The sequence below is a fragment of the Bombus impatiens genome, unplaced genomic scaffold (genome assembly GCF_000188095.3).
Source record: "Bombus impatiens unplaced genomic scaffold, BIMP_2.2 scf_0011, whole genome shotgun sequence".
NCBI classification, from domain to species: Eukaryota; Metazoa; Arthropoda; class Insecta; order Hymenoptera; family Apidae; genus Bombus; species Bombus impatiens.
In genome coordinates this window covers 379,811-406,120 of record NT_176430.1, presented here as the reverse complement: position 1 = coordinate 406,120, position 26,310 = coordinate 379,811, and the positions used below count along the sequence as shown (strand labels likewise).

Below are 26,310 nucleotides of genomic sequence, written 5' to 3'. Positions count from 1 at the left end.
GGGAGCCGCTATTATTACCAGCTTCCCTTGTACCTTTCTATCATTCCGCGAGGCCTTTATTATAATATCCAAACGGCCTACGTAGATAGCGCACGAAGTAAGAGGCAGACTTGGTATTCGGTCGATTCGCCCACGCGAATATCGTTGAGGTATCATGTAGGCAGAAAAGAGACACCCCGGAGGGGTGCAAGAAGGATGCTGGTCGCGAACGAGCGCGCATTTCGAACTTCGAGACACACGGCCGGATCACTTCCGGTGTACTGGTACACGGTGCAGAACACGATGCATATATCCTTATCGCCGTGATCCATCGTGTCGGTTGGCCGACCTCCGCCGCTTTATGGGTCTACCCATGGGAAATGGCAAAGACCACTTGCAAGGAATCACCTCGTAACAAGACGACCTTTGAGTCCTCCGCCTATCCTCTACCAGCCGGCGACGCTGTTCTATGCAAATCTATAGATTGCTATTCGTCCCCCTTCTCTATCCATCTGGAGACCTGCTTTCTTTCTTCTTCTTTCTTTTATCTATTTTTTTTCTCTTTGATGTCCGTCGTGATTTGCCTTTCGAATTTCGACTCTTTTTGATTCAAATCCGGAGAACGGTATTCGTTACGAGTTCTCTTCGCTTTGGCGAGCAGTTTTCTTTCATCCATTTTTTATTTATAAATTCTTCGTCATCTGCCTTCCGAATTTAGGCTCTCATTGATCCAGACCCATACGATTCTATTCGTTCTCCTCTCTGTTTCCCTTTTGTCGATCATCTATCTTTCTTTCATTTGCATTTTTAATTTTTGCTATCCTATCTTGTAATCTGCTTTTTAAATTTCACTGGAAACACGAAGGATGCGATTGGTTCGATTTTTCCTTTCTTTTGCCATCTTTCTCTCTTTGTCTAATTTTTCCTCTTCGATACACGTTGTAATGTATTTTCTAAATTTCGATTTTCTTAATTTCGTCATTGACCTGTGTGTGTCGTCTCTATTGCACGTTTTACCATATACGGAGAGAGACTCGTAAGCAAATTGATGTTCTCAGCGAGGAACGCATCGAATGTCGCGTTACGGCTGCGTAGTAATGAGTTTTACCACCGAGGTTGATAGATTATATTAGACGCGTATGTGCGTGGTCGGCAGTCTCCTGTATTCATTAGGAAAACGCTTTACCTTTCACTTCTTAGTCGCGAGCAAATAGTGTCTTTATGGTGTACGGTAGTCTGACCAGAGAATAGTTCCGTGTTTAGAGTACCTATAACAAGCGCAATTAGCCATAAACTTGATCAAAGATATCGCAACGATGGTAAACCTCTGCCTTTCGTGTCCCTAATTTAACATTTTACCATTTCTATCCTAATACCTCGTGATGAGCATTTTCCAAATTATCATGAAAGTGAAAATTATTGTCTGATAAGCTTTATCTTACCAATTACGAATACCGGTAAAATACGATTTGTTGAAATGGGGTGAGATCAGAGAAAGTAAAGAGATACGAAGAATTAACGTTGCATTCAAATCTGTATTCCTTTTCAAAAGGAATCTTTATATTTCTCTTGGGAAAGGTGTGGTTGCTGGCACTTTGGTCAGATGCTGGCCAGGTTGCTCGTTCATTCCTATCGGATTTATGTATTACTGTCGGCAATCGATACACTACCGAGTTAACAGCCGACCGTTTTGTTATCCGAGCAGCGGAATGCAAATATATTGCGTAACGTTAAGGCACAAGTCAATCGTCGATAGAAGCACGTGTTTGTCCGGCTCGTGTAATAAACGTGTTGTATGAAACGGTCGCTCGACTTAATCGTTTGGTATCGTATCGGGCCGGAAACAGCGATAGCTTATTGAAAATTATGCGAAGGAAGCCAGCTGCTGGAGTAGCGTTAGAGAATGTACAATGGCTGGTAAAAGTATTCGCACGTTTACCACATAAAGCTTTTACCGTTGATCTTATAATACATATAACACATTTTTGATATACAGTTTCAGAATCATTAAAAATCTTGCTAATATGATCTTGACAGTTGGGTGTCATTGCAGCGCTAATGAAACTTCAAAACGTTTCGTGTAACGTACGTACATATTCGTAAAAATTGTTGGCAAATGCACGAATACTCTCGTGATCGATTATGCATATTTGAACGAAAAGCTTCGTGGACACGTAATAGGACTATCGAAGTCTTGTAATAATAATCGCGATGTTCTACGGTGATTTTAAAATTCGTCCGCCATCAGAGGTGCGTATACACACAAGTAGTCCCGTGTAAATAGATATTGATTCGAGAACAATGGCTCGTTCATCGTAGCCGGTTCTGTAAAGATGATTGGCACTTCTCATGAAGTTGGTCGAGTCTATGCGTCTTCGTGCCCGCACCGTGTTTCGCCTCTTCCTCCATGGACAGTCACGAAAGATGATATCTCGAGCGAAACATATCGAGGTACCCACGACCTTTGAAGAATAAAATCGCGCGATGGAAGAGGCCGCGAGACAAAAAGGCCTGTCGTTGTAAATTTCATGCAAATCTTGACTTTCCGTGAATTCGTCAGCTTTCACCGTGAGGCTGAGTCGCAACACAGGACACAATGGGGATACACGCAGCTTGCCCTGCGGGCTTTTATGAAATCCTATACCCAATGTCCGTACGTATTTCCTGTTATTTATTCACCACTACGTGCCTCTTATGTAGTAAATAGTTCATCAAATCGTGCCACGAGATTATAATCACCACTTCGTCACCGATACCGTTAGTTAATCATTTTTCTAGGCTTCTTGGATCAATTGCAAAACCATTTGGCTCAAATTCCTTGTTAACGGTACAGCAAAACCTTGTCTATTATATTATACAATTTAAAAGATAAGTGTATATTCCTTAAAAGAAACTTTCGCAATTTCTATTCAATAAATTTTAATCGTTGAAACGTCGAATATATCTTCCATCAAGGGTCGTATGAATTGCAACATGTGAGCACAGTGACATTCCAATTAGCGTAAAGTAGAGTTATTTGAGATAATAGGATGTCTGAGTCAAGCTATCAGTTATTTGCGATTTGTAATTCGCCAATTTAAGAATAATTTTGAAACGATCTACGTCTGACAACACGCTATTTTATTCCTTGTTAATCATTTTTTACAGAGACATAGATTTTCTTCTATTCGTGAAAATCTAACTATCTCAACCCGTACCTTTTATGTCACACGAGTAGAGAGATATTTAAACTATTCGAAACAGTTTACATATTCGCGTAACCAGAGCTCAGCCTCGAATGCTGCACGTGCTGATGGAACATTCGGAAGGAACTACTGACCGACATCGTTGGAACCCGATGCAAATGGGTTGCAGGCCAGTCTCGTAGGTAGGTAACCTTTGAGTAACGACAGTCACGAGGAGTGATGGGAGTCGTGATGGGAGTCGTGATCTTCCTCGAGAATTCTGCGATCGGATCCGGGTCGCGACAATGTGGTTGGCGCACGGCGAGGACGATCTTCGCGTTCCTAATGATCGTCGGTTAAGGCCTCGTAAAGTTCCACTCTGGTTCAGGCTTCAGACTATTCGTGCGTGTTTAGCCTATCTCCAGGCGTCGACAAAGAGTTCTTCGCAGTTTAGATCGTTAGGCGCGACGTCCTCTCTCTTTCGATATCAAACGGAGAAATTAGAATTTCACAGAGTGGCTGTTTCTTTTTTCGTTCGTTGAACTCGATCCATTGCCCGCATAAATCAGCTACGAGAGATTGAAAGTGTTTCGAAAGATCTTTCAGAGTGATGGCGGTAATTTGCCTATAGTCGAGAGCTAACGAGTTCTTATTTGTTAAAAGTTCTATCCAGTTTTTCTCCTAGTAATCGTTCCCATTCTAATCTTTTCACACGGAAGAATAATGGGTTAGGTCGGGGAAAAAAGAGATCGATTTCTCGCCGATACATGCGGAGATCACGCATCGAGAAAGCTAACGCTGATATTTACCCTTACATACTATATCACGGCAATTTGGCCAAGCTTCCGAATATATGGTATTATCAATTTTCTAAGTTTCTAGTTATGAATTAAAAAGGTACACGAAAGATACTTCTTAGCTAAAAGAAATCAAAGCTCTCGAAAGATATATAATTTCCGTTAAGAAATAGTATATGTTCTTGGTTGAAAATTATAGAGTGAGTGCAACTCGAATAGGAAGGTAGAGAGCAGCCGTCATTTAATTAAAACGAATCTCTCAATGTTCGCGATTTTTCGTCGACCGGAACGAAGATACGGGAGAGGCCATGAGAATCGACTGCTAGCCTGGATTCCGCCGTCTGAGGTCGCGCCGCGTGTACCGGTACCATTAGCTCTTTCCGATAAGGGCGTAGCCGCCGGTTCCTATGTATATCTGATGTAGTCCGTTGCTGGAAATGGCGTCTTCGCCTGTTCGCCAAATACGTTTATTAACAGTGACGAGATACCTTCTTCGTTCGCTCGTGAATATTCAACACATTCTTCCAGCGAGTTTAATGGCCCAGAAAATATTTCAGACAGGAATTTCACCCGAAGAAGAGAGAACACCAAGTGAATCAGTTAACACACGTTACACATATATGTTGCTTAAAAATAGAAGTTCCCCTTTTTGTCGTATATCAATGTTTCATAGTTGACATTTTCGTCCGATTCCATTTTGCAACTTCTCTGCTTCTTATGACTTATCGATCGTTATTTAGATTTTTGATACATTCTTGTAATATTTTTTTCTTTTTACAATTTTCTGTTTAATATTCTCGTATTGCTTCTTTTTAATCGCTGGAATGAATTGATGTTTTCGTATCTTCAAGCTTTTCTTTTTAATCACTGCGAGGGATACAAGGTTGATAGGTTATTTCTGATATATCTAATGCAGTCGTAAGATTGATCGAGAGTTTCGTATCTACAAATAAGATCGCATAGAGGGAGTACTCCACTTGCTTCTGCGTTGTGTCTCGGCGGACTTTCTTTTCCAACTTTGCACGATAAATGGCCAGGAACTAAATTCCTGTTTTCAGATCATTTCCCGATATTTTCGATATTTGTAGTATAAAACAGAAGAAGGTATTTAATCTCCGTGAAAGATGCTAAGCGACTACTCATTTTGAAAATAAAACAACGAGCGATGGTTAACCAATCTGGAATAGCACCTGATTGTCAGCGGCTCTATCGTGGTACCGTCATACTCGAATGAACTATTCTTTAACGATGTAAGTACATACGTATGCATCTGTACATAGTAATACATTTCTTATTGATTCCTGATCTCGATTTGTACATGTAATGTTCATTAATCACTGCAAATGTTGCACCATCGAGTGTCTTTAATATTACAACTACAATAAATAAATTAATCATATCAATTAATAATAAGTAATTAATAAATCAGTCAACAATGAAGATGCTCGAAGTGTATTTCAATTATTATAGTATAGTCTCATAAAAAAAAAGACACAAAATACTGTGTTTGTGTTATCACGAAAGCAATTATACGCAATCTCATTGATTCTTGTGACATATGGAGAAAATACTGGAATTTCAATTTCCCTTCCATATATATAGATGTTAAAAAAAAAATAAAATGAACAAGTTTAGTTTCTTTGTTGATCTATCGGTGGTTAACCAATCGCAATCGCTCATTTTCGATAATGGGAAGCCGACACACCAAGGGATTCAGCCCTCGTTTTATCTTCGAGATAAACACCAATAAATTCACTGGCTAACGCGATTCTAGCGATAATTATCCAGCTTTTTTGCCGCGATGAAACATCGAATCGTACCATACGGCACGATTCTCGAGCGAGTTGCCCGTCATTAAGATGGTTTTATTGCTTCGCCTGCTATTGTTTCTTAGGCAACCAGTTGTGCAATCTCGAAAGGATCGTTGCCGTTTTTAGCGCGTTACACTTTAACCGCGCGCGTCAGCTTTGAGTTATTGAATTCGGAATTATCCAGCGATTCGACGTTTGCAACGTTTGCCTCGCGCCGTAGCTCTATCTGCTCTGCAATTATTAATCGAACGATAGTTCGACTGTTTTCGTAAGTTTGCAAACAGCAAGCGATAGGATACGTGGCTCGACTATTGTATGATTTATAGAACGAGTTCGAGCTGTCTGGTAACAGGATGGGAACGTTGCGATCGATTTCCGTATACCATTACGGGATACGTTCGACACCAGTAAATAATATGTAAGTAAATTGAAATTCTTATTGTTATCGAGCGATTTTCTTCGGTTTCTCCATTGCTGGGCCTGTTTCATCGTATCCACATCAAGTGTCTTTTACGACGTGTGAAAGTGAAGAGAGACATTAGTAGTTGATGAAAAATCGCGGTTTATCTATCCACAAAGTGGTTTGTTCCATAAAATGTGTATCGCGAAAATATATCGCGATTTTAACTTTGATCCTTCTCGGGACAATTGCGATATTTCCTATCGTCATTGTTTTCAATATATTCGTTTCATGGAAGAAAGTTTGTGAAACGACAGTTGGCTGACAGAGAAACAACAGCGTACAATGCACGATACTCGTGATAATTTATCAAATTCGGACAGGTAGGTCCTCGTGAGACATGGCGAATGATTTTCACTTTCCATGTCACAGATTATCGTTCGGTAGGGAAATGTTTCTTAAAGTATTTCCGTAAATTACGATGGAAAAGGTCAAACACGCTCCGTACATTATATAAGGTAAATTATGTGCATTCGGAGTTAGGGACGTTATACGTAGGCCCGGTATTTTCAGGTCAGACGCGCTGAATTTCTCATTTGCAATCGCGAGCCATAGTGTTTCCTGCGAACTTAGCGAAACATGTTCGCCGATAGTTGTTAAATTTATACTCCGGTTATTGCCGTTAATGCATCAAGGATAGCGCAAGTAACGACAGAATCGTGGGCGATATTAATAACCGGCTTCGTATTTCGTGTGTAAACGCATGCTGACGATATATCTTCGCCCGTGTAACTTACGTTTTCCCAACTTTGTTACGAACACGTTAAATGGCGCCAGCGTGAATGATCGAATCGAGTAGACACACGCTTTAATTAGAAAATCGCTCCACGTTCTATATGTACGTTCGCACCACGGGCACCTGAAATATCAAGGAAATTTAAGAGCTTCTCGATTTCCATGTAGCGAGTATGGCACGCGAGAGGAGATCCAGCTCGTGTGTATGTTGCAATCGATTTATGCAATTTACTCGTATTAACGAGCATCGACAGGCCGTCGAACGGAACATTTCTCGTACACATTTAATGATATTTAAACGTCGCAACTTGCGAAGTTACACTGAAATTATCGACCCGCGTTCGCGTCGCGACGACCATTAACTAGAAACTGATGGCGTCCCAAGGGAGAACTAATTTTTCCCATTATATAGAATGCAATCGTCCGATCGCGGAAAGTGAAATCGACGTTGTCGGGGCAGGTTCAAGTTTCTGTCCGACGTTTGACGGGCCGCTCATACTCCTGTCGTGCAACGAGTCAACCACGCGATGATCGTTCGTGTCACCGTTATTACGCTAGAACAAGTAGAAAGCGTCGATTAAAAAAAAAAAAAAAAAAAAAAAGGAAGAAGGTTGTCTCGTTAGCTGTTTTAAAGGGTAATTTCGTGCCCGGCAGAATTTTTGCAAACTTTCTCTGTATCAAATATATATTAGTGGTTTAATGGAATAACAATCGCGACGTGCCGGGTAAATGAAAATTGCGCGAGATCGAACCACTGGATTATTACACCTTAACAAGCAATTCTAGCCGTGAATTGGTCTCACGTAGTAAATTGGACATTATAGAGTGGGCGATGATGCGCGTCATCAATCACATCGCGCACATTCGCGCGGCTTGTCATGCTTTCTTGACATTAGCCTACATACAGCATTAATGGGTCTTACTGGTCCGTGTGATGCCGAACGACCCGTTTTACCAACCTTTTGCCACGCCTCTCACCTCTACTGGCAGGTTAGCGCACGCTCGGTGTAATTGTGCTTCTTGTCGTGGTCGCCACTTATAGAATTATCCACGTCATGGCATTTCGTTTAGGTAGGGACGATAGGACCAACGCTATCGGTGTCAATACTCGGAATTGTTTACAGTTGTTTCCGTGGTTTCGTAAATCGACAGACCAGTGATTATGTTTCGTAACAAGGCGCCAAGCCGTGTGTATCCGTGAAACTTTCCGCGACTTTATATTCTACTTTCGTATTTTGTCGAAACAACCTTTGTATCGACTGATTTACGTATTTCGCTGAATTCTAAAAAAATGCTAATATCTCCCACGCTTGACGCAGTAGCATTAAAATCACTAAAAACCATGAAATATCAGCGTTTACCGTATATTCTCAGTGACACGTATACCGGTCGATTTTCAGCTGCTCCGTTCTCAGAATTTCAGTTTCTTAAATCCAGTTCACGGGTTGCAAAAAACGGATTGGTGGTTCGTGTTAATTTATGACACGGCTGCGACATCTCGTGCGACGTTTTTACGAGGCACTTGCGAAAGATACTTTTGGATTTCTCGCGGGAATTTAGACCGGATTTGTTGGAAGCGCGAATTTTATGTGTGATTTCGCAATTACGAAACCGCACGAACGTGTGCTTCGCGTAACAACGTTAAAAATACTTTTTGTCGTGGCGCGTGATATTCTTATTTTCTCCCTCCCCCCTCTCTTTCTCTCCCTCTTTCTCTATTTCTCTTTTGCTCGTCCCCTTCTTACTTTGAAACAAGCCACTCGATTTAAAGGACATCACACCGGTGAAAGCAAGACATGGAAATCCACTTGGAGCTGCCTTCTGTGCGCTACGAGTGCCGCCAAGAATACTTCTGTCCGATCTTCAGACATTCAAGGACGCAACTATGCAAACAGGTGTTCGCCACTGGTGTAAGGAAAGTTTATTCGCGACCTTGCGGAGTATCGCTTAAGTTTTCCTTGATTTGGAGTTCGATCGACGAAAGTTTCTATCGACGTTTTAACTTTCCAATTTTCTCTCTAATTTCGTATATCGGAACAACGAAAGATATCGTAGAAAGAATTTTGTCTAGATTCAAATGTTCATTGTCGCGTCCAGATTAGGTGAGGTTCCTTATGCTACGTATACTCTACGGTCCATGGTCTTGCGTCATGAATGTGGTAAAAGTCAAAAGCAATGAATAGCTGACAAAATTGCGCAAGCTTTTTCAGAATTTCTTCTCGCATTTTCACGTGGGTGTTATTCAACTGCTCGAAATACGAGTTTCAACTGTGAGTTGGTAAGAGTAAATGTATTCTGAAGGAAAGTGAATATAGCAAAACGAGAAGATATCTCGAAACAACATCGAGAGACTTTTCGAAGTAAGATTTCAGAGAAAAAATATGTTATGAGACTGTAGCATAAATTGCACTAGAAATAAGGAGAACGATTGTTCTATCTGCAATTGAGAGGCTTTCTGAAAAAGACGGGTGCAAGGATCTATCGTAAACATATAGGTATATTTTCTAATCAAATAGTTGAACTGTTGAGCGATATTTTGTTTGATTTTCCGGATATGAAAAGAAGAAAGTTAGAATCGTTATACAAATAATTTTAATCTTAAAGAATTAAAAATGCTTTAAAATTCAATTTTATATGGTCCTATTTGATTTTGAATGTAACTTGAAATATATTCTTAATTATCGATTGAAATATAGTCGATTATATTAAATATTAAATTATATAAAATACTATATTAATATTGTATTAAATATTAAAAAGTTAGGATTGAAACGTCCAATGCAATTTACACGATTCATTGTATGTCCTCTTGGCCTCTTTTTTCAGAAAGCTCATCATCAATAACACTGTTCTACCGTCATTGCATTATACTTAATACACGTTAATATCATAATGAACGAAGGATTTTATTACTTCGATCTGCAATTTGATTAAATTACGATAGATCGCGGTTTGATACGCGTAGTCGGAGCGATGAAAGCAACGTAACGCAATGCGAGGAGAAATTGTTAAATTATCGTATATCGGGGGCTACGAGTGAAATGCAGATATTTTATCGACAATATCGTACAGGCGTTTAAAATGATAAAATCCCACGAAGACGAGCAAAGATGTGAAAGATGCACGAAGCAGATTTGCCGGTGATCTATGAGCAGCCACGAATCGATGGCACGAAGACGAGTCGAAGGCAATTGTGAATTCGCGATTAAATCTTTATACGCGATCGGACATTGTTTCATGTGCTGGTGACAAGTAACTCTTGAGATGCCAACTCAAAAACGTATTGTACTCTTACGGAACAATGAAATACATTAGAGAAACGAAATATTGTTTTACAAGCGTGATTGACGGCCAAGATTAAAATGTTGTCCAAAAGTTTCCCTCGTATACGGATGCTTTGTTTAACTAAAAACGGTAGAACGTCTCACGAGGAATTAAAGTTATTTTACGGACCGGGTAGTGGGAGAAATTTTCGAGTCAACTTCGTCGAGTAACGTAGTAAAAAATATACAATTCCATTTAAAGAAATAAACTTTAGAATCTCTCCCTCTATTCGATCTGAAAAAAGAATAATTTCCACTATATAGTGCCCCGCCTCGAATCAAACAACTTTTGTTAAAACATTTTCTTCATAACTATAACCTCTTGCGAGATATTCTATCGTTTCCAATTAAACGAAACACCCCGTACATATACTATATGTATACGTTTCGATTGAAACATTTGCTTTGCTCAGATTTAACCCCGTTGGAATCCGCGTTTTCATTGGAAACTCCATTCTACGTAGACCAGGAGTAGCGCAACGTTTTGATTGTGGAGACCGAATCGGTAAAACGAGGTTCAATCAAATTTCCAACAGGCCAACGATGAATCGCAACACTCGATCCTGTTGGTCGGATTCGCAATCCCAGTGACGGAGCAACTACAAAAGCGTTCCGAAAGGGACGCAATTAATCCGTCAAGTCACACGAAAACGCTATTCGATGCGAATCACGAGGATGAAAATTAAACGCGTTCCCGACGATTTTTGCGCTGGAGTCACGCCAAACTGTTAGCCTACATTCGCGCGAATCGCGCACGTGTTTCGGCGTAAAATCACGCAAAAAGGATGCCACACCATTTCGAGCCATTTATATCGCCAATGTTCTCTTTCTCCCAATTTCTTTGTTGCTTCTTTTTCGCCAATAACGAGGCTAACTAACGTTTCAAGCGCGCGCGTGACGCGTCAAATTTAGAAACTCGTCGCACGACGATACGACGAAGATACGAATCGCGAATCCACGATCTAAATGGGAAGTACGCGAGTAACGCCTCGGGTGGTGCAGGTCAGTATCGGTAAACGAGAAGCCGGCCAGAAGTTATACTGGCAGGCTTATGAATAACAAATATCCATTGCGGCGCAAAGTCGTGCAGAATTCTGCTGCCTATGTGTATACAGGTTCGAGTATCCATGGGAACTGGATCGTTCCGGCTACGCGTCTTTCTCCTCGTGTACGTATACCTCCTCGAACAAGAAATATGTTTCCTGCTGGAACAGGCCACGGTACTTTAACGTGCCAACCCTTAATATCTGCCTCAGCGAAATTCCTTTGTGAACTGTACGTGCTCGCGGATTCTTTGTCCGTGTCTTTCGAATTCGACGATCCTTGGAAATATTTCATCTATTCATGTTCGATTTTAAGTAAAAACAACGGAAGTTATTATTATATTTATACAAGTTACTTGTCTATGATCTACCGACATCCTTAAAAGTGTTTTTCCGTGTTGTTCCTATAAAAATGTTTCGCTTCTTGCTACGCATGACAGATTCGCTTGGCGTTCTAACGCGACGTTCATCTTTCAATTTTTGAAACTATCTATGTTAACTTACATTCTGATACAGCATTTTGCTGAAAACGTTTCGCTCGTTGAGACTCATCGAGTACAGTGTCCGTTCCAAAAAGAGTCTGAAAAAATAGCATGCTCGAATCGAACAGTTTTAACAGATGACCAAGGAGATCTCAGAAGTTGCGTCACGAGTAATTGGTTCGACTTGACTTGGGTGGAAAGCTGTGTTTTCGCCAGAGTATATAGGTGGGATTCGTATAACTCGTATTGTTCCTGTTCGTTCAGCAGTGCTCGCTCGATACGTGGACGTGATTGCCGACAATCAAGGCACCGTTAACGAGGGTACTGTTTTGGAAAATTTGTATGAATATCGGGTCGTACCTTTTGAAAGTGCACTTTCACTCTCTCCAATTACGAATCCACTGGAAACCTGAATCGGTGCATAGATCTTCCTACGCTTTTCATCCACTGTATTTCGTTTAAATACACAAACGTTTACGTACTGTTAGTCCGCTATCCCGTATACTGGGTGTCGTTTCTGACGTAGAATGAAGTGGTTCGTTTCGTTTGCTCGGTTCGAAACATCGTTCAGCTTTCTACTATAATTCATGTTAAACTGACAGCCGAATATGCCTTCGAAACATTCACAACATTTATCGAATGTTTGCATAAATTATAATTTTAACTAGTCTTACAAAAACAATCGAACAGCAGCGTCAAACACGGACGAATATCATCGTGATACTTTTCGAGTTAATAGTAGATTTAGAAAATCTATAACTTCGTGATAAAGGTATCGATACAGAGAAAACACATTGTATGCCTTGGCTTACGAAAGTATTTGATCACTGACACAATCCTTTTACGAATATTGCGTATTACGCGCGATGTATGAAATGTTTTAGAATTTCATTAGTGGCCTGACGAGATGTATCGATAATATTTAAAGTAAAACAGAAAATATACACAGTGTGTCTCGCGATATTTCAAAAAGTTTTGTACAGGAAACAATATGCTTATTCGAGAAAAGAAAAGAAATATATTAAATATTCCAAAGCCTAGGATTCGCATCTTAGATTAACGTCGATCTTGATCTTACGAATAGAAAATGTCAGACAGGTTTTCTAGAATTCATCTAAAACGCAGGAAATTCCCAGACACCCAGTACGGTGGTACGCGAAGTGCGCAAGGCCGTCTATGCACGACACTCTGTGAAGATTGCCGATTCTCGTTAAGATGCAGCGATAACAGTCAACGTGGTTCTCGAAAGTAAACGGACGTTGTTATACTCGTACGAGATAAACCAGCACTCTTTGCATCATGTTCCTCTAGACAAACGAGACCTTATCCTTCTCTTCTTATTAAGCGCGCTCCGGCGACGACGTGCCCAGATTTCTGTCCAGCCTGTTGCTATTTATTAGTGCAAAGCGGTAAAAGTAAAAGGCCCATTTATTACGAATCTGTTACGACTCGAACGATAAACAATCTGGTGAAAACTCAGCGAGGAGGGAAATAATTGAGCGCGTGCTCTTCTCGCCATTCGACGAAACTCTTCGTCTTTTCTCGATCGTTTTTCATAGTACATTTGGTCTCTGGCACGTCTGAAATAAAGATCCGGTATCGTGGTTTCTCCTTCCGATCGTCGAAGAGTCATTCCTCCTTTTGTACCTTTTTTTCGGCGGTAAGAAACAAGTTTTTACCGCGACATCGCGCCGCAACACCATGGTTGGAAGAGCACGATAGATAATTCATTGGAACTGAGTTTTGTCCAACACCACACGATAGTCCACGAGAAGCAAAAGTTTCCCTTTCGCAGATAGAATGCTACGATCTTCCATTTTCTTGTTGTCCGAACCGCCGCTCCTCTGCACTGTAATTTCCCAGCCGTTTTCTCCGCGCATCGAAGATCGGATCCGATCGATCTTAGATTCTTAAGATTCCCTCGAATGCGGATTTTCAAGCGTCGTGAATCGAGGTAGATCTCTTGCTCGACGATTCTCCTATGCGCGTACCTTGATTCGTGGTAACTTTAAATCGTGTCTAAGGGGCGAGTTTCGAAGAACACTGATTGCGATTTATATCGAATAGGAGATTGTATTTCATGTCGTTTGATCCTGAACTCGGTTGATTAGGTGTCATCTTCGTCCTAGCCGAGCTATATTCGGATCTAGCGATAGAGTAGGCGAACGAATATACCTACGTGTATAACGTCTCCGATGTATTCCAACAGGGAAATAAATATCGCGGCTGACAAACAAATAAGTCGTTGTTCGTCCATAGCTCCCTTATGTATAGCGTTGTTTGAAAGAACAGGCCATGAACTACGAGTTTCATGCATTCTCGACACGCTTAAAGTATACAAAACTTGTCGTTTGTTCGCGTCGCTTTTTCAAAGTCGCCACCGTGGACAAAAAGGCAAGTGAATAAATCGTATAAAAGATACGTTTGTTTCTGGAACGCGTCGTCCGCTGCGATAAAAGCATTAACCCCTCGTCGAGAATAATCGAATAAAGCTACGGCCGCAACTGGCGTCATCGCTGGCTGACAAACAACGTGTGAAAGAATGCCAGACTCCGGCAAGCGTGTTTAAAAGGGACGGTGGGAGGGAGAGCTGATTTACATTTGTTATTAATCCAAATTGCGGGGTGAGAAACTCGGCTGGTCCTTAAATTAGATTGTGGCAATAAAAGTTACCCTTCGTTGCGAGCCGTGTAACTTGAACGTGTATAAGCGACGAGACTCGTTTCGCGAGACGAGTCGCACAGCGCATATAAATCGTCGTTGAAGAAAACAAAATTTTAAATAAAGAACGCGCCGTTTTTCTATCTTCGCGATGGCTTCGGTTTTCTTGCCGAACCAAAGAAGCCTGGCTATTACGTTTAATAAATTACGTGAGTCGTAACGCATCGACTCGATGTACGAGCAATTAGATCGAATTAATTTGCTTGATATTATCAGAGGGAGAGAATAGAAAACTCGTTGGTCCGTAACAGGTCTCTGGAATCTCTGTTATTGAAAGCACGCGGCAGTCGTTCAATTAATATCGATACAATTAGGACGATACAATTAAAGTTCGCATTTTCTCACGTCGTCGAGTTGATCAGTCGCCGAGCGTGGTTTTTACTCGAACACTGACACCTTGACCCAAGCCGATCAATCGCAACGGCGCAAGGTACTTATTAGACTATTAGACGATACTATACGCCTGTGGTGGGCGTGCCCTAAGGAGATCTGGGATTAATTTATTAGCCGATGCAATTATCCGTTGCTCGGTGCAGCCTTCTTGCAACTACAAATTGCGCATACCTCTCAGCGTCCTGCATCAATGGTAAAATCGATGTTGATTTAAGGCAGGCAAATTCGTTACGCTGCAAAGACGAAATGTCTTGCTACCGGTCTTGAATGATCGTTTAATTGCGAGTTTATTACGCGGAACTATGCTAGGCTCGTCTTCAATTTCTGATCTCTCCATCGGGCGAGCGGTTGTTCCGCTTATTGTTGTTGATGCAACGAAGATTGCGCGGAAACCGCGGTAAAGTAAATTCAAGTTTCACCGTGGTAAATGATACGAATAACTGTCTTGTGATTATAATTACACACAGACGCGTCCACAGTTGTGGAGCTACTTTTTCAAGTACCGTTGAGAGTCGACAGATTCGAAACGAACACATAGCGCATTAAAGATTTGTACGTGCAAACAGATAAAAAAATCCTTTAATAAAATATCTTTGCTTTTGATATAATTATGCTTACAAAAAATATGATAGATGTTAAACGAAGAGTAAATGAAATTATTTCACGAAAATTACCGTTTACCCTATTTCTTTGTAACTGTAACCACGCTCCTACCAAACGAAGCGTATGTAGACAGTGTATATAGCGTATATATACAAGCGGAGACATCGATGCGCGGATAGAGCGCAAGATACGTCAGTAACGTTACAATCCATTATCGTAATGATCGCTAACGGCCATTATCGTAAAGACGATCCACGGAGGAAAGCTGATAGTAAGACGACAGTGGTGTACGCGTTTCCATCCCACCGTCATCAGTTCAATTGTCACTCTTAGGAGATGGTGAGAAAGCAGCTGCCACTCGGCAGGAAGTTGTCACTCGAAAACGCCATGGGCCAGCCTGATGGGCCCATAAACATTTACACCGCGGCAAATAGATAGCTACTTGTGACTCTCTGTTATTTTATTCGTGTACCGCCGCTGCCGGCGGAAGAATCAAACAGAGGGGAACCGTGGGACCTGTTTCCACTCTCTATCTAGCTGCGTGGATACGAACAAGTCCGAAGTCTTATGGGTGAGCAACCGTTGCTCGTACTAATGGCAATTTACATGAACGTCCCACGGGGCTCCGCTCGAGAGTGGCAGAACAAATAAATACGCGGCTAGAAACGATTTGATACACGCTGATCGCGAGTGATCCACGGCCTGTAGTACGCATAACTTGTCGGCATTGTGAACGGTTCGTGTTCGAACGCACGTTCATGCAACGTTGACGTATGCGCGTCTAATGCGCTCGAGAATGTGCATCAAACACGGCCACGTTGCACGCAAAACGTTTTCCTACGGTTTATTTATTTGTTCAAGCTGTTTTCGAGATGTAATCGATTAATCGCTCCCCAGGCTTAACACTGGAACGCGATACACTTTCGTATCGGCTTTAAATTTTGAGAACACGTTGCTCGCGTGCAAAGTGTTTAACAGGTTTTATGTATGTTTATTGACGAGGAATTACGCCTTTATAGGATCGTTATGTGATCGTTGCGTGCGTTGAGAGTAAGTTGAGCCTTGCATTTAGAAGAGTTACATTGGTAGAGAGCGTTAATCTGCTGTTAATCCTTGTGTAGGCAATGAAAATTTTCACAGTTTTTGAGCAATTGGATACTCGAGATACCTGACACAGCCTATTTCATCATATCTATACATATATTTCAAATATATCAGAAACATATAAATATGGTTGGGGCTTTAATGTGGAATATATAGCGAGGATTTTTTTTAGATAATTGATATTAAAATATTTTTGGAATTTTTTATATTTATATATATTTACGACTTTAGTGTAAAATTTATTAACGAATCGTGAATTATCATAATAGAGAAAATCAGCTTTCTAGGATAGTAGGACGATCGTAGTCGATCATAGTCGGGTCGATACGTAATTACATATGCATAAGGGATAAGGGACTGTGATCTCAGCCGACATGTATCTCAGATTTCGCGTTAGGCGCATTAAGAATTTCGACGAGATGATATTAGAGTTGAGATAAAGCGACTACTACTTGCTCCATTATTGAATGTAATTTAAAATTGTCGGAAGGTATAAAGTACATAAGAGAAAGTTTGTTTAGAGTGCAATTTAAAAAATGTCTATTTCATGCGTTTATAACAACGAATTGATACGATCTGAGGAGATAGTCTTCAACTTTATTTCTTCGAAGTGTTTCCTACTCTACTTCTTCGAGGTATTTTATATCTGGAAATTTTCGAAATATCCTTCTAAGCATTCACGATGGTTAATTTCCCAAGATTTCTGGTTTCTCTGTATTTAAAATTCTTTCATCGAAATATAAAGATCTACAGCAATTACCCTCACGAACGTTCTCAATTGCGCAAAGCTAAGATACGCTTCTATTTCAAGAATCGATCAAACGATCGACATCATCCAGACTATTTCCGATCGTATTTTTCTCTCCATCTGCCGGTCCGACGTAATTATACATTGTATCGACGTGTCTGTTAATTCGAATCGAAAACGAAGCGTGCGTACACAGCGTAACCAACGGCGACGGTTGTTCTTTCCGGCACCACATATGAATTATCTCTGTTCTAACGAGCCCCCTTATCTAGTCGAGGTATTAACTTGTCCGCATTAGCATCTGGAATTCTCATTTGAACGATCCACGTGGCTGGGACCTCGAAACAAGTATCTATCGGCATAATGCATGCGCCGTTGTAGCAAGAAGCGTGCAGCTATCGATATATCTCGGGGAGGAATGCGCCAATTCTGGCGTGTGGTGAAGCGAAGCGAATCGCCTTGGCGATCCTGCGAGTGCGATCTGCGGGATATCGCGGGGAACAACTCATAAACCACTTTCCAAGTCGTGCTCTGCCGCTTATTGTTATTCACGATAACGGAGACCTTCTTTCCAGGTTGTCCAACAAGCGTCGTGTATGCTAATACCCGGCATACCGAGATAAATTTATAGCGAATTAGATGTTTTCCCCAACGTTGGTCTTTCCGGAAGCAGTGGGAGACCTGCAGCCAGGTCGCCGGGCGTGAAAGTACAAGTGCGTCTGTCGCGCCGTGTTTCATTGTCGCATGCACGTATGAGTGAGATACGCGTGGAATGAAAACCGCGTTGCAACCGTCCATTACAGCCCGCCACGCTTTTCACCCGATAAAAGTGATAATTGATCGTTTCGATATCGAAATAACAACCTTGATCGCGATCGTTTACGCCGCAAGGGGAAAAAAAAGAACGGAAAGACATGCACAGATAATAGGTTAATCTCGATCGATTCACCGATCTCGGTTCTCATGGTCTTTCCGACTTAAGTCGATCAACCTTATCGAGACACTCTTTTTCTTCCTTTCTGTCTTTCTATCTAAAGATAACGACGAATTATTAAAATTACGACTTTCACAAGTCGACGATCGTTGCGTCGTCCTATACATACGGATACGGATGGTTGTCTGTAACGCTGATACAGCGCATCGGTTACTGAGCCACGATACCCATGTTTGCTTGGTGTCGATAATGGAACACCAGGAATTAGATTCCCAAGAACGCGATAGGTTTCGTCGAGACGGATCTTCGTCGAGTTACGTGAATAAAAAAACGAGGAAAGAAGAAGAAAGAAGAAACCTAGACACCGTAGGTTATGTAAAAGTGTTACATAGAAGTAAGCATGTACCAAGCTCGATCAACGTAGATGTCCTAATTAGCGGTCGAAGTAGTTCAACGAAGTGAAACGTCCTCGTAAATCAAGCGGCGATCTTTCCACGCCTTATCAATGAATAATGGCTATTCGCTGGGGACCTTTAATAGCTCGCGTTCCTTCTAATGTGTTGTCGCTTCAAAGTCGGATTATCGGTAGGCCACCTAAACGGCCGATATATCGTTCGTTAGAAAATTATGTATGGAAACGCGCCGCTTGTCGGGTACATTTATCCAATACTGCATGGCGGCTTAATCAATTGCCCCGGAATGCAGGCAACCGCGCATGGACTCGCAGAGCCTGATTTATCGACACTCGGTGCTGCCGTGTCCGGCGTATAGATTTCAGCTAGGGGCGCGACGAAGTGGCGGAAACAGGGAGAAGGGACGAGGATAGCGTTTCTATAGCTGGTATGGCCCAACAACGTCCCTTTCTCTGACTAGAAAATGATAGGAGGGTTGGTGCACAGGCTGGCACGTGGGCTACAATTGTCTTGTTCTCGTATGGCTTTAACAGGACAGGTTTGTATAACTTGGTCCTGATCGGGCGACACGGGGATATTTATCGGCCGGTTATCGGTGCGTACGGCTGTGAGTCGCAATGATCGAACAAGTCGGACAATGTTGACACTCTTATGATTGAATGATCTTTTGCGGAGGCAGCGCGACTTGTAAAGTTACGTGCCAGGGAAGAAGTTAGCCTTATGCTAGGTTGGCTTGCGTGTCTGGTTGAACGAACCGAATCGATGGCTAACTCGCAGAGAGGTTTCTTCCTTATTTAAGATGCAAATTTCGCGTGAATACACCGTGTACGGAGTTACACAAAAGCGATCCGATCTTAATTTTAAATGCGTGGGAAACGGCTGTAGCAACGACGAAAGAATTGTATGGTATTCCTGTATATTGGTATAATATGTGGCATAATGCGAGGATCCTGCATTTATAATTGCGCATCAAGTACAAATTACGAATTTACTATTCTTTTGTGTTATTCTTGTACTACCCGGTATTCGATGAAATCTGTACGTTTTGTGTAAATACTGTATAAAGTAGCGATCTTAACTCTCAATTTATGGAGGAGCTTGTAGGGACACTGAAAGAATTGTATGGTACATAACATAGTAGCATGATGTAAAGATCATTTACTTCTAATTGTTCATAAAGGTCTCCATTATGAATTTCAAATTTGTAACACTGCTATGCTTGTGCTACCCCCTAATCGATTAAATCTGTAAACTTTGCGTGGTTATCATGTACAGAGTAGCATAAAAGCGATGCAATCTTAACTCCATCCCGTGGAAATTACAGATATTTCTGCCTTGAGCGTATGGCTGTTGTTTGGCCATTCTCAGTTTTTCTGCTTATAAGGAAATCACATAAAACGTAGTTTTATGTCATAAAAGATATGCAATACAATACTTCATTCGGTTAAAATAAATTCACTTACACAAAATTTACAAGTTTCATATCATCCTTTGTGCGGATGAAAATATTACGACGGAAAGAAGGTAACTTTTAATGCACGGAGAAGCTTGTAGGATGCGAGCGACATTGTACTACATGTTTAGGCGTCAAATTTCTTAACGAGTTTCAAATTTTCTATTCGATTCTTATATTATATTCTTACACTATCTAGTACTGATTTAAATCTGGAAATTTCGATGGATAGATATCGCCTTCTATTAGTCGGTTCCCACAGAAAATGCACTGAATCATCCCTTCGGAAGATACGAACGGTACATTCACTTCGTGCAAAGATAGTTCGGCAAGATAAATCTTGACCACGAGCAACGGCCAGTGTTGTCATTTCTATAAAACGCAATTTCTATAACGAGCTTAGAAGTCGCAAATTACGGATCTCGTTTTACTATCGCGTCGAGGGAGGAATCTTCGTTGTTAGCATGGATGCGTAATGCTTGTCCTTGATGCGTACGTTTTGAGGTAGCTCTGCGAAATCGATAGTGATCGGGCAGAGAAGGCATGCGACTACAGCCGCTTTTATGGATCCCGCTTGCCATTCTCGTGACACACAGCCAACGAAACGATGAAAGAAGGGAAATAGAGAGATCGGATAAGCCGTCCGGCGTCCACGAGGTAGACGACAGACCAATTATGTTGCCGGCGTGAAACTCGCTTCGCCTCTCGCGTTATGTTCACGCACGAACGTGTGCGTTGCTCGCAACTACGGAGAAATCGGGAATTTATCGGGACATTAACATGATATTTCTCGTCCATTTCAACTTATACGCGAGAAGAGAATGGAGAATCTTGCAACGAGTCGAAGGGAATTGTTGTGTCTTTTACATACAGCCGCATCCTCGAGGCCCTTTCCTTCTCGAATTTCTGACACGAACGACCAGTGCCCTCCAGATACGCGCTTGATCGTCCGGGAGATCGGCTCGGTTGCGCCGTTGGCGACCTTCCGAACGAATTCTCTCAGTTCCCGAGTTAGGAAGAAGAAAAATTTCCGACGAGCTTGGAAGAGTAGACGGCAGAAGAAGGAAGCGTAGCGTCGTAATTTCGTGCAACAACCTCGTAAAAATAAGGTCACACGACGCGGGGATAATATTAAACGAGCTCCTACGCCAGTGAGCGTTGATATGCGCGTGCATTAGCATAAGCCTGGTATGCGAGATAGTCACGCGTAGGCGTGTGTAGATACGAGCGGACGATGTGTAAAAAAGTGGAAAGAGAGTAAAAAGAATGCCGACAGGCTGGGAAGGGAAGCACGGTGGTTCGAAGAAGAGAAAGAGAGAAAAGAAGCTAAGGAACGCAAAGACGATGGTAAAGAGGAAAAGAATGGCGAGGAACGAAATCACATAGGTGTCAGCGCGTGCTAGTCGCCGAGATACGCGCGTCTGCAACGGAGATAGGAATGTTGAATTTGGAGCAGAACGTATGCAAACGAGGCGATAGGAAAGAGGGAAGAAACGTTAGACGACGAAGAAAATGACCGGTGCACGGTGTATGAACGACACCCTGTAGTTTAAAAGTGGAAACATAGGATCGTCGGTATGTCGCAATCGTTAAACTGGAATATGAACGAACGATTTCGACGTTCGTGCTTGAGACGATCGTTGTTAATAAAGACTGCTGTTGCTGTTTGCACGCTGGTGCAAACGCGTCGCGTGTCTCTGGTTGCAAGGGCAAACTCATCTAAACGCTACGCGGGTAAACTGGTATCGATAAAGCGAGAACCGTAGCCGCGTAAAGATAAGGTACTCGAGATAAGGCAACTTCGCGATTTAAGCACTCCTGCTGCCGTTGGCACGGATCTTCTCGGCGAGAAAGGCGAAGAACTTTACGCCACGATTCATTTACATTACCATCGGTGCCTCTTTAATGATCGACGATAAAGCCGCCTTGCTCAACAGCCCCCTTTTTTCAGATTACTTTTTTCGATAAACTCGTCGAAAACCATTCGAAGATTCGCGGCTATTCTCGCTTGCGTAATACTCTTAGAGAGTCGAGATTTCACGGTGTTCAGCCGACAGTTTTCACAGATTTTACAAAGACGCTTCGAGCATAGTAGAAGATATTTATATGGGAGATCAAGGTGGATCTCGTGTCGATGCTCGTTGAAGGGTAGCATTTTATTACATGGTCGGGATAACTTTGAGCTGCGACACGCGATAAATTTCGGTTTTAACTCAAGTATAATCGAACGATGTACGTTACGCTGTTTATCAGGACACTTACAGAAAAACGAAGTGGAATCTGTTAATTCATTTGGAAATCATCAAACTTCGTTTGAAACTTTAGATTGTAAAGATCACGTATGCTCAGTATCAACAATTATGTATTTAATAAATATTTTTATTCATTCTATCTCACGAATATTGTTTTAGTTAATTTCGATATTCATATAATTCTGTTCTGATATACTGCTATGTTTTATATGGCGTTACTTGATCATTTCCTATAATATAAACGATTTCATAAAGCAGATTTAAATTTTGGGCCATTTGAGTTGTCTCAAAATTCTTTCAACTAAATTTATAGGAAACACTGTACAGTTATGTCTACGTATAATTATCAATTCGCTATTATTTTCTAAAACTGTCGCAAACAGCTTCCATAATTTCTCATCGTATGTTAATTGTTTCTCAATCAATTATCACGTTCAATACAAAATTAACAACATTTGTTAATAATCCCATGAATAAGGGTGTATCTCGCGTTAAAGCTCCGGGTCGTTGGTATTCGTAGGTATTCGTCACGAGAACGCGGTAACGAACGAGGCCGCGAACAATGTACGAAGTTTTCTAAATCCGCTTGTAGAAAAAAGTAACCGCGAGAACAAGGTATCATTAATTATATGACTGTGTCCGGGCATGTTGGAATGCATATACATTAGCATAAAACCAATACACGAGATAGCCGAGTGTAGGTGTATCCAAGTGTCTAAGGCATATGAGAACCGGCCTGCGGGAAGAGAGGAAGGAAAAAATGAGGAAAATGAAGAAGGAGATACCGAGGCACTAGAAAAGAGACACGCGAAAAGGGAGGGGAAGGAAGAAGAAAAGCGAGCATATAAGGAAAGCGGCCCCTAGATACCACGGATGCTCTATAATCCAAGCAGATAAACGACGTAGAACGTAGCAGGCTATCGTTTGCTTTTTACAAGGAGACACCGCCGGAGCAGCGAGTCGCATAGGCGCGTGTACCCTGCTGTGTGTTTGAACGCGTTTATCAGCCGGCGCGGCGGCTGACAAAATCCTCCTGATAAAGTGGAAATTTTAGCCAACCGTGGTGTTGGATAATGCGAGGAATCGGCTGACATCGTGACTCGTTGCGTTAGCGTTACGATTGGCTCGAGTTTTATGGTGAAATGCCAAACGTGTATTTTACGGATGTTTCGATAACTGTCTGCTACACGTTATGCAACTGCCGCATTGTGTAATCAAGTTCCAGGTCGAAGTTTTTCGAGTGGAAATTTCGTGTGGTGGTATTTCTACGTGATAATCGACGCGTGAACTCTTTCGATTACGTTGCTGCAGTACGGACAAAATGTTTCTACGAGTTAATATCTTTGTTGGGCGCTCTGTTTAGGACATGCAGCAACGAGGATAAGCATTGTTGCTTCAACGAGGACGCGGCATAAGAGAGGAGCAATGTCTCGTTTCCATCGGAATTATTTCGATCGTAGCTGTGGAGATAGCTACGACGGGACCAGTAAAACGTGATCGACTCGAAAATCCAACAAACCATGCAGGTGATCCAGCTACTTCTGAATGTTGTAGTCATGGCGTTATTAATTGCGCTGTTACGCCAATGTACCTTGGAACTTACATGCATTAGCATACGTTTGGTATGCGAGGTAGTGGTGCGTAGGTGTATATAGATAGAGGAACGCGATGCGCAAAAATGGCAATAGTGGTGGCGTGGAATGAAAAAAGAAGATGGAGGGCACGTCGATGAATAACGTGCTGGTGAAAAAGGTACACGAGAAGACAAAAAACAGAAAAACATCGCATGCTATCGACGATATCGTTCGCGTTCCTATTCGCCGCTGTTGGAAATGAATTTCGTAGAGGCATTTAGAGACACGCGGAACGACAACAGCGAACGATACTTAGGTAGCACATGGTAGCGCGTAAGAGCATGGAATACGCCGCCTGACTTCCTTGGAACTCGAATACTTGCACAAAGGAACGCGGTAAAGCGGTGCCGATAATGCAAGAACCATAGTTGCGTAAAGATAAAGCCGGTGAGATACGTTGCTCTCCTCGATTTAAACGTATACTAGCGCGATGCACAACCAAACGTTAACGCCACATCCAATTTGCATTATCATCCGCTTCCGCTAACGACACGAGATACAACCGCGTGGCATAGCAGTTCTGTTTATTTGCAACGGTGTACGCGCGTCCATTCCAGCTATGGGCATCGAACGTTCTCTTGATCAGCGATATAATCGACGCATGTCGCTGATGCGTCCGATTCGAGTTTCATTAGCATTCGAAATAAATCGTTCTGTAATTAATCGGTACGATTAGAACAGGTCTTGGTCGTTGTATCTAACAACTTGGTTTGAGAAGGACGAAGGAGTAGGTAAAAATTGAGGGTAATCATGGTTAGAAGCTTGAGAATGTACTTACCAAGGCAAGTTATCGCGTGATCAGCCGGCGGTCGTAGGACATTCCGAGCCCAGGCTGCCCTCAAGACCTCGAGGGCACAGGGTGGTCCACCGACCATCAGCACCCCAGGTGACACGTGACCCTTGTACCTGAGTTGTCGGGTTGCGTCCACCAAGGCTGCGTTCCACCAGCATTTGGAGTTCGCCTCCAAAAAGCTCTGAAACAGTTTGAATCACAATTACATGTATATTTCATTTCTTTAGCCGTGTTCACAAAAATAATTCTAATATAAAAAATATATCTAATATAAAAAATATATCTAATATAAAAATAATAAAACTAATAATATAAAAATAAATCTACACAAACATCGGCAATCTGATAATCATAATTCTCTTTGACGTTGCGTAACAGATGGTCCGCAAATGTAAATTTCGCCAAATTGTCGACTACAGTGCCATAAAGGTGAATCCTCCATTACCGAGATGGCGGTCGTACGAAAGATAGAATCTTAGGATTCATCCTGTAAAATACGGTCGGGCAGTTAAGTGTTTAGTGCCACGGGGCTGGCTGGCGTTCACCCTTCTCACAAACTCCGAAACTGTGCCACCCTCGTAGTTTTCCCCGGTTCCCCATGTAGTTACGGTCCGTATATATAGGCGTAAGCCATGATGGGGGTCGAATAAGCCAGACAGTACGTACTCATAAACGAATGGCCCCGCAGGATTTTCACCGACGATTGCCCTTTTCCTTCCTTTCCTTCTCTGTCTCGCTACGTGATCAATGAACTTTGTTCTCCCTCTGTGCTTCACGATAAACCATGAAATTAGAGAGAAGTGGACGAATCGATTGGTCGATTCACGGGCTACTATGATTCATTGCGGCCTTTGTGCGGATGGAATACAACGCATTATGCTTTTGTTCATTTCATGATGTTCGTCTCTCTATTCGAGATGGAAGGAGGAGTCACACGTGACCCGTAAATCATGCAGCTTTGATGTTGCTCTTGTCGTCAAGGTGTTTCAAAGGATGATAGTTAGATATTTGGAACGAAAGTTTTTCTCGCTACGACTTTTCTTAAATAATGGTAATAGATAGTAATAGTAAGAGCAAGTAAATAAATGATAAATCGGTAATTAGTCACGTTGAATGAGCATAATGTTGCACGCGTTTATGTTTATATAATGAGTTAGAAAGTTAAGTCTTTTCTTATGCAATGTATTATGCTGAGATTAGAAAGACTCGTTTAGAGGTAAGAGAGGATCGTTGTTAAAAGATTCGTTTCTTTCTTCAGAAAGGTTGAGATAAGGAAACATAGCTGTTTTCGTTTCGTGACCACGGTTATTGCTCTGTTCACGGCTTAATATATCGCAAGAATACGTTTCTCGTGGTTATCGCAAATTGCGATATTTTTCTCGTCGCTTATCCATTGCTACTTCCTCTCTCTACTTACTTTCTTCGGCATTAATCACGCGCTTCTTTTGATTTTAGTGTACTTTCTCGC

General features: G+C 41.8%; 1 protein-coding gene and 1 long non-coding RNA gene across 4 annotated transcripts in view; one reads left to right on the top strand and one right to left on the bottom strand.

Moving 5' to 3' along the window:
• LOC112214051 overlaps window positions 1-26,310 on the top strand; it is a 140,738-nt gene that overhangs the window by 23,829 nt on the left and 90,599 nt on the right. The gene's annotated exons all lie outside the window — the stretch shown is intronic.
• LOC100741684 (storkhead-box protein 2) overlaps window positions 1-26,310 on the bottom strand; it is a 115,899-nt gene that overhangs the window by 16,369 nt on the left and 73,220 nt on the right. For both annotated transcript variants that reach the window (XM_024372355.1, XM_024372359.1), the window contains exon 3: window positions 24,828-25,023. In XM_024372355.1, coding sequence (XP_024228123.1) covers window positions 24,828-25,023 — 196 coding nt within the window. The remainder of the gene's footprint in view (window positions 1-24,827; window positions 25,024-26,310) is intronic.